General features: G+C 45.0%; 1 protein-coding gene across 3 annotated transcripts; it reads left to right on the top strand.

Annotated features, from left to right (window-relative positions):
• Positions 1 to 738: 738 nt before the first annotated feature.
• Positions 739 to 12,837, top strand: LOC147186797 (uncharacterized). 3 transcript variants are annotated; one of them, XM_086102092.1, is made up of 7 exons: positions 747 to 992; positions 1,135 to 1,157; positions 1,735 to 1,836; positions 4,344 to 4,424; positions 4,656 to 4,809; positions 6,057 to 6,102; positions 6,823 to 12,837. In XM_086102092.1, exons 1-7 carry the CDS (start codon positions 886 to 888, stop codon positions 11,602 to 11,604), a joined length of 5,295 nt encoding a protein of 1,764 aa, XP_085958218.1. In that variant the 5' UTR covers positions 747 to 885; the 3' UTR covers positions 11,605 to 12,837. The 3 variants fall into 3 exon arrangements, with proteins under 3 accessions (XP_085958217.1, XP_085958218.1, XP_085958216.1); XM_086102091.1 differs by lacking the exons at positions 1,135 to 1,157; positions 1,735 to 1,836 and having other exon boundaries at positions 739 to 989; positions 4,345 to 4,424; positions 5,718 to 6,102; positions 6,823 to 6,934; XM_086102090.1 differs by lacking the exons at positions 1,135 to 1,157; positions 1,735 to 1,836 and having other exon boundaries at positions 747 to 989; positions 4,345 to 4,424.
• Positions 12,838 to 14,663: the final 1,826 nt, after the last annotated feature.

Below are 14,663 nucleotides of genomic sequence, written 5' to 3'. Positions count from 1 at the left end.
CATGTGAGAGTCCAGCTACCAGATGTATGGCCTACCACTGCCCAAACAAACACAATCTCAAGGAGTAAAATTCCTTCACTGTGAAGTAAACCCACAGTTTTATGTAATTTCTTATCAATCCACTAGATGGCAATGTCGAGCCAGGGCAAGCATTAATAATAATGTGAGTTCATGATGCGACGTTTGCATTCCGACAGTGGCCAGGCAAAATAATTTGATTGACTTTCCAACCCCTTAAAGCCAAATTAACTGTACTAATATATACTTTTTATCTTCTCTATTATGTTGTTGTCGTCTCACGTTTTTGACTGTTATTTTGGTTAATTACCTGAATCAATTCACACCCATTTAGAGAGCGCAGGGGTCACCAACGTGGTGGCTGCTGGCACCTGTTTGCCCCCCAAGGAACATGAGGAGCCTGTTCCAAAACGAGCTCCCCAATGAAGTGATCATTTGAAAATGTTAATATTTGCAAAGATGTGTAGAGAATGAAGTGGTGCTTATTGATTCATAATTTTTTCCCCTTCTCAGAACACTTCAAGTTAAACGAGGGAATGTATTTCGTGTGCAGAGCCGTAACTGGGACTGTATCAATGAGATTTTGTTTGGTCGTACTTTTTAAAGGAGTTCATCGTTATTACTCAAGTACTTGGACTTTCACTTAAGCACAGTCTACGTACTTTCGCCATCTGTGCTGTGGTTTATTGCAGGGGGAAGTTCCATGCGTGCTCTTGACCAGCAGGTCGCGTTTGGATTTCTTGCCCGTTGACTGCGGTGGACGGCTGCTCGACTCTGGTCGTTCACGCTACGGGTGTAAATTCCACACGTCGTGTTCTAAGATGCGCGTGTCTAGTCAACCTGGATCGCCGAACCGGTTCAAATAGAATGCCAACAACAAGTGACGCAGTACTCTCCGAGCTGACAGTTCGAGGAGAGACGGCGACGCCTCCGGACTGGGATGCACACGTAGCGCGGAGTTCGACTGCACGGTGAGTCCGAATCGATTGGAATATGTATTTCTATTTGTTTCGGAGAGCTTTATGCTACGCTTGTCTCGTTGTGTGTAGATTTCGCCTATTTTTCTTCCTTCCTCGTGTTGCGGCTGTTGGGATGGAGCGCCGAGTAGTTACTGACGCGGAACCTCGTTTATGAACTCCGTGTTTAAATGTTCAACTTGTCCACGATGCTCCTGCATCTGCTGTAGCTGGTCAAAACACTCCTTTCACTCACCGTGAATTTATTCCAAGTCGTTCGGCATTCTGGTTATTGACTCTCTTCGTTTTTTTCCCCCTTTTTTGTTCCTGTCCAGCGAGAGACGCTACATTTGTCCATACTTTAATATTTTAGTCGTTTGGTGCAATCTCATAAATGCGAGCAAACATCGACAGTCGACCGATTAATTTTGTAAAAAGTCGATTTTAAACCACTTCAAAGCATGTGCATCACATAATGATTGTGGATTTGGATTTATCTTTCTTTTTTTTATTTTGCCGTCCTTTCCTCAGAACTGGATATTTTGCATGTCTGTTCATAGAAGCTTCGTACGTGTGTGCGCGATTGAATTCTAAGATGATATTTTTTGAGGCTTGGGTCCGATGCACATTCAGATCTGCAACAGAACTATTACCGTGGATACACAAAGCCACTGGCTGCGCAACTTCCACTTCTTTGCACTTCAAGCCATTTACAGACTGAAGGATTTGCTGTCTCTTCTCAAAGCGTGACAGAGTGGAGGTGTGGGTCGTTCTCAAACAAATCTGGTTTTGCCCAGGATTCACTTTCACGTCTCTCATCACTTCAAGGTATTTAAAATTTGCTGGGAAGAGACATTTAGGGTATAAATCGTTTGCAGTTGGAACATCTCAATTACGTGTTTGTCCGTGTCGAGTACACACCCACACTTAGTTCGGTCGGGATCCTTGTGGTTATGTAAGTGTTAGTTGCCTGAAAAGGCCACACACCCACCAGTAGCGCGGCCCTTAAACCGGAGCCGACATAGCTCACACGCAATGTTTCAGATTAACGAGCCTGTCAAAGAAAACAATTTGTCATCAACCTGAAAGTCATAAAAGCAAACGGTGACATAATTCGTACAGTTGTGATAACGTGCACGTTACGATACACAAATGCTGGGAACAGTATGTTGTGAGTCGTAGTTGGTGTCAAGAAAAGATGAATAACTTTGTAAAAGCAGAATGTTGTGTTGGAGTGTTCCTAATACTGTGGCAGGTTGGTATATGCAAAACCACGACGGAAAAATAATAAACACAAAAACCCTACAGTCGATGCCCTTAGCTGTGCTGGTTTGTCTCTTTCAAGTCTGTACTTGGCAAGCTTATTACTGTAGCAGTTATTAATGACAGACTCGGAATAGTTTATGCACCCCTGAGGGAAATTGGTGTGTTATAGGGCGGAAAATATAACAGAAAATGTCCAGAGATGGACATCTCCACAGCGCCTCTGAATGTTCCTCTGGCTCGCTGGTTGAACGCGATGATGGCGAAGAAGCGTTGAGAGTTCAGGTTGAGCGTGTGTGAAGTGTTTTGATTTCTTCTCGTGGCCTGCGGGAGTGTCAGGACCAAAGACGTCCACACGAAAGGTGTGTTGAGCTCAAGACGTTCCTCCCCTCTTTGTAACTGTCTCTCCTGTCGGGTCATGCAAATCTTCTTTTGTAAGCCAGACATTATGCGCTGAAGAGCAGCTGTGTCAGACGTGTGACCTTGGGCACTTCGCTTTTGTCAGAGCAATTTATGATGTGCCACTCATTTGATGCCTTCGCACAAAGTGATCAGTTCAACGGCAAATGGATGACGGTCGGTCTTCCTCTCTCACTTCTAAAATCATGCCGCATAACTGTTGCCCTAACGTGCGGGGTCATGTTTGTGCGAATGCCTCATGCTCGCCGAGAGTTGTTACAGTGGTGTGGGATCAGCATATGCGCACCTGAGCAGCAATCTAAGTGGGTGTTTTAAGCTCCGTTATCTGCGCGTAAACGAAAGGGTGGCGCGTGCGCAGTCGGATTACCTAACGGCTGCTTATCGGTCAAACTGATTACATGAGCAAGCTGATCTACGACGGAGATCTAAAAGAATGAAGCGGGTCATTTATTGGAAGAAAGACATTGCACTGCACATCGACGCACTTCATTCGATAAACCTGCAAACTGTAATAGGAGGCAAGACAAAAGTTTGACATCCCAACATGGCAACATCATAATACTTTGATTGACACTGTCAGGGAGCTATTTTTCTCCCCCTCTGCAAACAAGGAAAAACAGTTTAAATAACGTGACGTCATTTCGGATTGAAACCTGTCATCAGCTTCAACAATGAACAGGAACCCGACGCAGTAAAACAAAAGCCAAAGATGGAAGAAATCCAGCACTTGATGTTTGTACTTCTTGGCACTATGTTGATTGTTGTTCAAAGAAGACGATAACATTTGCATGAGAAAAGCCTGTGCTCCAGATAATGGGCGGCTGTGGATCTGCTGTTGCTCCACACTTGAGCCGATGCATCACCGAGTTTAGCGTGACTGCGCATCAGGTCACGTTGTGCTCTTTTTAACTTGAACCCAATGCAAACTTCATTTCCTCTCAGTAATCATTAATAATCGAACCATTCTGTCATATTCATTCATGGTTCATTTGGCTTTATTTTTGCGTAAGCCTAACCTATTAGACTAAAACATTTACAGATAATAATTCAGACAGCGTACTGTCAGACAGATCCATTTCTTGCTTTTCTTTGTTCAAAAAAATATGTGGGAAGACAATCCTTGAAAAAAAAGTGCATACTTAGTCATAATTGCAGTATCGGGAGGGGGCGGGTTGGTTATTTTTCAAAATTGCTCATCCTTACCACTCAGCATGAGATACATTTCTACTGCACTGCAAACCACAGGTGGTCGACCGGTCAGCACGTCGGCCTCACAGTGCAGAGGTAGAGGTGCAGGGTTCGATTCAGGCCGCGGAGTTTACATGTTCTCCCCGTGCCTGCGTGGCTTTTCTCCGGGTGTTCCGGTTTCCTTCCACATTCCAATAACATGCGTGGCAGGGTAATGGAACACTTGAATTGTCCCGAGGTGTGAGCGCGAATGGTTGTGTGCCCTGCGATTGGCTGGCAACCAGTCGGGGGTGTACCCCGCCTACTGCCCAGAGACGGCTGGGGTGGACTCCAGCACGCCCGCGACCCTCGTGAGGAGAAGCGGATTCGAAAATGGATGGATAGATTCAAACCGCAGCCCAAAAAAGATGACGTAGACCAATTCCACTCTGACGTTGTCCCTCAAAAGTGGGTGTTATTGTCTTTTCTAATGAATGATTATTTTGATCTGACTTTGCAGGCAGTGGGACGGGTATGAAACTCCACGTCTGCAGCCTCCTCACCGCCGTGCCATCATCGCACATGAGAGAAAGCCCAAAGGTGAAAGATGCATCTGACATTCAGCATTAAGCTTCAATGCGGTCTGCTCTCCGACTGGTTTCTTGTGGTTGCGCCTAACTGGGCAGGTTGATATCTTGCAAGTCTGAATGACTTGGTGCTCCACGGTGAACGATTTTGTGTGTCTTTTACTTTTTGGGAATGGCGTGCTCGCAATCCATCTTTTCCCATTGGTTTTTCAAAGTCTAAGCAGTCGCCCTGATTGTATTGCAGCACTCACACTTGGAGCAGACGGATCAAGACGAGAGGTGGATGTCGATCGTGGGACCAGATACGCCACCTGTATTGTTTTAACAGTCTCCACCAACCTGGACCTGGATAAATCGGAGATCAGCCTCAAGAGGAAGCAAGAATCCTGCGTATATAGGTAAGCGCTGAGCATAGAAAGCGCGACCTAATTTCACGACAGTATTTCAGATCTGTTCATGTGTGCACACTAGAGTATTTGAAGCATGCCAAGGATGCCGCACACACACACATACTGCAATATGCTGAGCCAGGCACAGACGTCGTGAGAGAAATGTTGACATGAAAACACGCGTACTTGACTTTAACAAACAGCACGAGATTCATCCTGCCAATATAAATGTTTGGATGACCACTAAGGTAGTCTTGGGCCTCTACAGATGCAGCTCAATAAAGTGGGATATCGTAGAAAAGTTCAATGTAAATGTCAAAGTTTCTTATCCAAATTGAAACACGTTTCAGTAGTTCAATTCCAGAACTGAAATTCATGAATATATATACTTGATAAGCGCATGGGGAAAATCCTTTTTAGTAGGGCGATTCCTGCCTCATTGCTTTTAGATGAAAAATACTTTTGATTGTTGCATGATATTTCTAGTTATTGAGATGGACAACTTGGGGCTTTCAGTGGCTTTAACCACCCAAATGATTGAGAAATAAAAATCAATCATTCATGATTTCAATCTGTGTGTAATGAAGCTGTGTTTGACTTTTTCAGTTTCACATGAATAATTCATTGCCAGAATTCAAATGCCAACTTGATATTTGTGAGTGTTTTTGCATTGCTACTTTATTGCAACCTTGGCAAAATACCGTCTGATTCATCAATCCCTGAACAATATCAACTAAAACTATCCAACTAAAATAGGAACCCGCACCGCCCTCAATGAGAAAGTCCCTCGATTATCGCCTCATGGACGTGGACATGTCTGTCGTCCGATTTTGAATTTCCATTTCTGTTGAAGACGCGACACACCCTTTCACCTGAACTCTAACGATGTTCAGTTCACCCAAAACGCAACCTTGCAGGATACACTGTCGGCGTCTGGAAGCGTGCGTCAAAGAGAGAGCCATTCCTTCAAAGTGCTGCCAGAAATGGATACAGGTGTGACTCGAGTGTGTGAAAACTGTTTAGTGACGGCGGAAAGGAATGCCGGCCGTCGTGTTGCTCAGCATTGCGGCGCTAAATGTTCAACATCTAATCCATCCCAAACTTTCAGCGTTTTCAATCACCCGTCGAACGATTTTGCAAGATTTGCCTCCCGATTACACGGATTGCGCTGTGGATCGGGTTTAATTGCTCATTTCCTGAATGAGACTCCTGTTGAGCGTATAGGAAGCCACTCAAACCTTTGCTTTCTCTTTCAGTTCAAGTGAGCCACAGAGGTGTAAAACGGTGGGCATCGACTCTCAGGTGAGGATCAGTTATCATGGCCGATGAAATGAAATTTGTAATTTTGCCTGTGAAAGAGAATAGGATAAACACTGCACAATTTATTCCCATTTTAGTCTTAACAGTGACGCTCAGTACATCAAATTAGGGCCTTTTAAAAGAACTTCAATACATTGTAATTACAAAATGTTTTTAATTTCAGAGCATAACCTAACAAATGTAGTGTCATTGTATCCTCTTTAAATCATCACCGAATGAATAAGAAAGGGCAGGGTGCGTTACATACTTCTAAATAACCAGTTTGTCCAGGCCTGAATATTTTTAGTTTAATCCACCTTGGGAACAGACACTGCACACTTGCACCGCGCTATAGTCGCTAAAAGAAAAACAATCGCGGCTGGTTATTGTCGCCTGTCTGACACATTTGTCACAGAACTCTTCTGTGTCGAACAGAGGGCGCAGTTTTCTATGGGTTACATTTCAATTCCATGTGTGTAATTGGGCCGGAGGTCTCGACAAAAAAAATCGTATTAATTCATTGCCTGCCCGTTTAATGCCATCTGACCTTCATGTTGACCTTTACATCGAAACCTGATGTCAACTGCTTATACAGTATCATCACCAAATGTATCAATAACCATGCATTTTTTAAAATTGTGTGTTGTTTCCGTAACGGAAACGCAAATAATTTTTTTGAGAGAACAACCTTTGGTTACCAATGAGTAATTCGTGTTTTCACAGGTGAAGAAACCAACTTCGCGACCCGACACTTCCAGAGAAGTAACAAGCGAGTCTCCGCTACCGCAAAAGATAACATTTCTGGCTGAGAAGGACGAAGACATTATCACGGTTGTGTGCAGCGGTCGTAAGTTCAGAAGTAGTCTTCAATGTGGATCGCAACCAAGAACAACTGCCTGCGGATCATCTGAATTGGAGCAAACGATTAAGGGCCGGGCCGATCTTGAGAAACCAACTGATGTGGAGGAGCTGTCTAACCCCGGTGAAGTCATGTTGTCTTCTGGTATGGTGACAGTTCTCGCCCCTACTTGGAGCGGCCGACTGCGGCGCTCCAAAAGGTTCGAGGCAACGGGCAGTTTGGAAACTTTGGCAAGTCTTCCAGGTGTGGCGAGCTTGGAGGCAAGTCGTCCGCAAGATGACTCTCAGCGGTCTCAAAGTGGTGCGACGAGGGCGTTTAACGTAACGCAAACCCAGCCAAGAATTCCGTTTCTGAGTACCAGGCAGAACACAACAGGCTGGTCCACTAAAAGTGTTCCCCAAAACTTGGACTATGAATTGCAGAGTAACGTTGCTCGAACAATCTCGTTGGATGGGAGCTCTAAAGAGAGAGAAATCAAGAAAGCGCAGGCAAGTACTAACTGGCACCTCTATGGGCAAAAGAGGACTCCACAAGACGGTCATCCGGTGCGGCGCTCATCTTTGAGCTCAAAACCAACAACAAGCGGTCTCCTTCTGTCACTACGAAGAATAAACAGTCAAAGCATGAACTCCAATAACCCGACTCCGTCTGAGGTCAAGCCACTGTCCTTGAAGAGTAGCCAAGATGCTCAACTGTTCTCAACACACGTGCCCCAAAGCTTGCACAACACACTTGAGAGGGAAAAGTTTAAGCCACTCCCCTCGTCTTTGTCCGCTTCTTCCAGGGCGTCCGAGACGGAACCAGTTAGTTCCTCCTCATTGAATAATCACAGAGGCACATCGAAAACAAGCTTGTTTTCCTCTTTGACCATAAACAAAGTATCAACTGACACACCCGAACAACCACAACCGATGACTCGGGCACAGCCAAGTCTTTCATGCTCCAGACAAACATTTGTCAGTCGAAGAGCGTCAAATAACGATCAGAATTGGATGGGTTCGGGCAGAGGTTCGAATCTCTTTTTTGACAGCGATGCATCTCCACCTCAACGTATACAACACGACTCCGGTGTGCTCTCAGAAAGCGGCGCACCTTCCAGAAACACACCTGGGTCATCCACTTCCCGGTGGCAACAAAATAGCCAGAAGGGCAGTCCAATTTCAATTCTCTCCGACACACCCAACATCATAAGCAAGCTACACACACCCTTAATTCCTCTATTTAACAATAACTGTGACACAGCAACTCTAAGTCTGACGAATAACAAAAGTCTTCAGCTCCAATGTCAAAGCTCCAATCGTAGCAGTGATAGCAATGATAGCACCAATCCTGTGATGAAGCCACAAAAGGGAGGGCCCGCTCGAGTCAAAGAGAAGCACTCTGATGATTCATTTGACAAAGTAAGACTTGCCAAACAACTGCATGAATCCAGTTCAAAAAAAGTAGAACTGCGCAAGTCTCAACATTTGCCTGACAGGCACTCGACTCTCAGTCATCCAAGAGATTCCATGAGGCATGATGCAAGTAATGGCTCATTTCAAGCTCACGTGACTGCATTTGCGCCCTCTTTGTTCAATCCAAATAGATCTGCCCCTCCTCAGATCGACGACAGAACAAATAACGCTCACCAAAGCAAGCCAATGAAACCGTGTTTATTTCTTGAGAGCACCGACACTCTCAAGATTCAGGTTGTTCCTCTTAAGAACATATCTGTTTTCTCACAGAAAGAAAATGCCGGTCCTCCGCTTCATTCCAAACCAGATTCTTTTCTGACCGGCTCCACATCCCAAACATCAAAAGTCCCCAATACAGCCCCCATCACCACCACGCCTCTTGGCTTTAGAAGGAGCTATGCCTCCACTACAAAGCCTTTGCAACCAAAAGATGTCTCCCACCATGTTCCGATGGTAAATGACTCTTCCAAAACAAACCGTAGCCCTGCATCTGTGACTCCTTCCCCAGCCACAACAATGACTCCCACCCAGATGACTTGTACCAGTATTCCTGCCATAACATCACATCCGCAAACACCTCCTGCCACCACAATCAGTCCGAACCGAAAAGTGGGAGGAATACTAACTAACCAATCCGAAAAAGACCACAAAAAATCCGCCCAAGGATACGGAAAGAGAGTGAAGCATGTCATGTGGGAGGATTCAGAGAACTCTGAACCCACGAAGAGTCCCGATCCATCTGTCCTGACGAGTCCACTATCTCGCTCGATGTCTCAGCGACTCAGCAGAGCCCCATCCATCTTCTCTTTTCTAAGATTAAGCAGTCCAAACCCCAAAACCACTCCCCTTTGCAGCGCGTCACGCAAGACCTCGAGCTTGCAGGTGGGGGAAGGAGAGACGTATCGATCTTTGTCTTCTGACTCTGCGGATCAGACCTTGAGAGAGGGAGGAGAAGCGCAACAAAACCCCAGCGATGCAATGAGTTTTGTCCAGGAGAGAAGACACGCAATTCCATGCCGACTGCGGAGGTCTCGATCATTGCAGGCCGATGAATTCCTGTATTATTCAACTGCGCCCTCGCCCGACTTTGCAAATGGATACAAGATACGCTACAGCCCGCCACCGTACTCCTCTCTCATCTCCAGCCGTAGCGAAACTAAGAAGGCAACTCCGAGGACATCACTTTTCCAAAATGTTAACTCCACCTCAAATTATACCTCAAATCATCCCTTACTTTCTCATCCGGTTGCAGATGCAATCTCACCTAACTCAAAAACGTCACTCGTAAATTCCCCCAAACCTCTCCCGTCTTCTCCTCTGCAGACCAAAATGTTATCAGGTGAACATGTCTTGCACGGTGTTTCGCAAACAGGTGAAATAAATGATAACAGCTACAAGCGTATCTGTCGTAATCAGAAAAATGGTGGCATACTACTTATCGAGAGCAGAGTTGATGAAATCCCCCAAACTTTGCAGAGTTCAAAAATGGACAAAACCGCTTCGCCTCCAGAGAACACAAAGCCTGAATCATTGCCATTTTTTACAAAGATGCTCTCTTCTGTGGCGGCAAAGCCAAGTGAAGAGACACACAGAACTCCGAGTCATTCAAATCAAAGCTCAAGCGGCAGCAGCTCAACAGAGAGTCGGTCTGTGGGTGACGAAGTCAGCAGCAAAAGAATGAAGGAGAGTGTGATGGGTAAATTCAAACTTTTCTCAGTGGAAAGCAACAACGAGCAAAGCCCAAAGAGGCGTCGTTTTGTTATGAAGAAAAGTGTCAGCATGCCAAACTCTGAAAACGAAAAGGCCAACAAAACTTTGAATAAAATGGACCAGGTTCTCAACAAACTAAGGCAAACATTCGGCACCAAACGCCCCGATGACGAACTATTGCCGTGGAAATGGAGGCAAGCGTCTGAAACGGCGTCTGTCGGCGGGCTGAGCGATACCGGCAATAGCAACGATGCCACGGTTGAGAGCAACAGAACCGCTGAGCGTGAAGAACAAGCGGCCGAGCCGAAGGGCCGTGGGAGGGCAAAACAAGGTGAAGAATTGGCACAGACCAGTTCCTCCCTCGTACCAACCTTATCTATGACAGGCAACGAGTCCTTCATTTGGCCAGACCAGCCCAAACCCAAAGACCAAGACAAACAAAGTTTTTGTCCAACAACACCATCTGACCAGAATGATGCTAAGACTAGAGCAACAAACCAGTTTTTTCTCAGTGCGGATCCTGGTTGCAATAGAAGCCCGAAGCTCAGCGATGGTCACTGTACTAAGTTAAGGAAATCGACCTCCAGTTCCAAGAGTCCATTCTCCCCCTTCTCCTCTCTTTCCCCACACTCGCCATTTTCCTCAACCGATGTGGCAGACGACAGTGTCTTCTACAGCCCAAAGATGCAGCGGCGAAGGGAGACTTCATCGCCATGTGAGCCGGGGGAGGGAATCAGTCTGGTGAGTTCACGGAGAAGCCGGGCCTCCACGGGTCTGCCGAGTACAGGTCCGGTACAGGGCGAGGCATCATGCTATGCTGATTTAAAGTATGGCATTGAGCCAGGGAGGTCCGTTTCTGTGAGCTCTGTACTCTCCAGTCGGCCTTCGGGGCCCGGGCGAATCTCCACTGGCCCCAGATTCATGAGCGCGGACGACCTCTCGGAATCTGTCCCAATTCATGGAAGAGGTGATGAGGATTTCAAGGAGTGGTTAGAGAGGAATTGCAATCACAGATCAATTAGTCGGATGCGGTCCTACTTCCACGGTGACGCCGATCAAATGAGATCAAGATCTCTTCCTCGATCGCTGACTCGCCGTCTGGCCCAGCGGGGCTCAAGTGTTTCCGTTTGTCCACCTGCAGACACCACGGCGTCAATGTCGCCCCATCGCTGGAGCCCCAACATGAACACTTGTCACTTTGACTGGGACACAGTGAGCCCCCCAACTCCTCCTCCAACACCCCCTTTGTCACCACAGACCAGACGCATGTCCAAACCCTCCAGCCTTTCCTCGCCTAATTTTCCCAGCTCCAATGCAGAACCATTGGAAAGCCAATCCCCCAGGGGGCATTTGCCCTCTCGGGGTTACGTCTCCAGCCTAAGCACATTTGAAGAGTCCTCGGACAGCAGCTCAGACACGACGACAGATGATGAATATTATTTAGAAAAAAGTGACGATGAAGAAAAGGAGACTGAATTGTGAAAGCGGTCACAATTCAATTGCTACTTTCTCTTCGATATTCATGATCCAGGACTTGATATTGTAAAATAATAATAATAATAAGAAGAAGAAGGGCGAGACAGCAACAGGAACGTGCAAAAGAAAGATCCGAATGTGGCCTGACAATCAAGGCAAGTGACTTCAAGTGACTCATCTTCATTGTCTGCCTAAATACAAGTGTGTTGTTAGGACGACACTTAGTGGGCAAGCATTACAGGCCTCTATTTACAGTGAAACCTGTATTTGCGGTGGGTACGTTCCAGACCCAGCCCCCCTTGGTGATATGAAGGGACCACAACAGAAAGTGTTGTTGTTGTTCTTCTTCTTCTACTACATCTATTACTACTGCATTTCATTGGTGCCCGGCATGTTGTGGCACAATCTGGTACTTAGACCGATGGCTCGCAACTCTAAATTTAGACTTGCCCGTCCACTGTACATAAACAAAAAAAAAATGGTCACTTCAAAATCAAAAATTTAGCAGGGGCACAAACAAGCGCTACATCGTGGGGCTACACCGTAAAGTGATGTATGTATGTGTGGACAATTATGCTTTGCAAATTTCTGCTAAATAATGGATGCTTAGCACTCGTTTTGGACAGTTGCATGGCTTCAGTGCGGGATTTACAGCTGTGGACTTGTTTGATGTTTGATATAAAGAATTCATTTTATTCCACTGAGGTTCGTGGTTGTCCGTCCGATTCTTGAGAACGGAATATAGTTTGAGCTATTCATATTTTGTGTGTTTATAGCAGTACTCCAGATCTAAACAATGGTATCTCTCCATGTTGAACTATTTTTATTATTATTATATATTTTTTTAAAGTCACATTGTGAATGGTGGTAGAACCACTACACTGTATTATGCTTTTATGCACTTGTTGCTTGAATGCATCAGGGTCATCTAGACCCATACTGTTTCTTCTGCTGCTAAGCAATAACTCCACTAGTGAAGGAGGATTACGGTAATTAAAAAAAATAATAATAAAAAAATTGTGTTCTTGAATTTGATGTTCACGTTTTAAATTATGTTTATTTTTTTAACCACATTTTTTAGTTGGTAAAGGGATCATACTGCCGTTTGTAATTTTAGCATTTGTTGTCAAAGTGCTTTATACGGTGCCCGATATTGTTTGTCCAGACTAAATATTTGCACATTGACAATTCAACATCCAAATATATGCATTTTATAAATAAATGCAATGTTTCCAACAAGCTCTTTCTTGGAATCGAATATGTCATTTTGTCAAATACTGTCTTCAGCGTGTCATCATTACAGTACAACAGTCATTCCATCAGGAGGTCTGTTTTGCAGTAAAAACGCAGCTTGCTAGGGTGATAGCTGGGCAAACAGATGTTATATATAATCCGTCATAAAATCATCTCTGGTCTCAAAATGTATGTTCGCTGTTGATGCACTGTGCACCATTCACTTTCTGTCTCATGGTTTTTGGACCAAATAGTTGTTGCCCTAGAGACAACAGACCTGACATCATGCAGGCGTGGCCACTTCATTGGGCACGCCGTTTATTTGGAAGAACCTTTTTACATGATGTCATCGTTTGGAAAGTACAGCATTGGTCACAAAGCGGGACTTTAACGTTGGCTTCGCGCAGAGTGGTTAATGCCTGCAACTGGTTCTTGAAGTGCTGGAAATTTAATGTGTGCAGTTTAGTACCGGAACCAAAATGGTAATATTTCATAAGTCAAATACAGATTCTATCATTTTCCATTTTCCATGACCAAAACAAGCAGGCCACTCTGGGGACGAAAAAGATCTTCTCTACAAAAGTGCCACATGCAAATGTCAACAGTATTGGCTTTCACACAACAATAAACTTTCATGGGGAGGTGCCGCAATTAACATTCGGTACATTTGATTTTCCCTGGCAGTCAGGCATGGGAAAGATTGATTTTGCCTGAAAACATTCTGTTTGTCCTTTCTTCGAAAAAGCCAGTAATTTTCTGGTTGCTCTAATTTTACATTTCACGAGCAAAAATTGATTTGTGAGCATTTATTCAATATCCTTGGTAGCCAGTTTAAGGTCCATGCACTAGGGGGATTCTCCCACCTGCGGCCCCTTCTCAAGGTTTCTCATTTTTCCCCAGATGTTTTTTTGTTGTCGTTTTTCCTCTTGGGGGTTTAGGTCAGGGAATGTTGTGAATTCATGTGAAGAAGCCCTTTGAGACTGTGATTAAGGGCTCTAGAAATAAATGCAACTTGACTTCACCTCACCAATAAGGCAATTCATAGCACTTCGAATAATCCTGGTATCCTACGGGAACATTTTTTCCCACCCTGTCAACGTTCACCGCCTTCCACACCTTTGTGTTAGAAATGTCACTCTCGCCTTGCAGCCATTGTTTCATGAATAGGGTGGAACATTCCGGCCCTTGTTGTGATTTATCCTTCTCCCGTGTCTTACACTCATCACACGTTTTGTTTTTCTTGTTGAAGAAAACGATTTGTCTTAATCTTCGTGTGCTTTTCTTGACACGTTGGTGTGAATCCTGTGCCTAAACATGTTGGTATATGGCATGGGATTATAGGCCAGTTGTGTCTCTGTTGCCAAGTTGTTTTTGCGGCATGTGTTTCCTTTGTGAGTTCAGCACCTGCTTGGTTGGTGGACGAGCACACTCCCAGTAGTTGAATAAGCACGGCATGACTGGAATAATGTGCACTCCTTGATTCCAATTCCTTCACATGCAGGGTTATGTTAACAGCGTGCACATTAAGTACAACCTCTAACTGCTTTTAATGCTTTTGATGCGTTTCATCTTTCCTTGAGTAGTGATTGGCTGTCCGCTTCAGACAAGCTCACGTTTCACAGTGCAAGAGAGGCAGAGGGAGAGAGCGAGATTCCTGAACAGATTCGAGCAGGCATGTCAAACTCATTTTTGTCTGGGGTTGCATTGTGTCCATTGTGAGCGCGAAACCAAATCAAATGTAGCATCGCCTCATATTACATACACACAACAAAACTGGCAAATGACAATTTTGAATTCAGGCAGCAGTAAAACCCTTTCAAATATTACATTTA

Source organism: Hippocampus guttulatus, chromosome 21 (assembly GCF_054856545.1).
Source record: "Hippocampus guttulatus isolate MCC_2025c chromosome 21, RoL_Hgut_1.0, whole genome shotgun sequence".
NCBI classification, from domain to species: Eukaryota; Metazoa; Chordata; class Actinopteri; order Syngnathiformes; family Syngnathidae; genus Hippocampus; species Hippocampus guttulatus.
The sequence above is the reverse complement of the archived record's forward strand: the minus strand, read 5'-3'. Positions and strand labels throughout refer to the sequence as shown.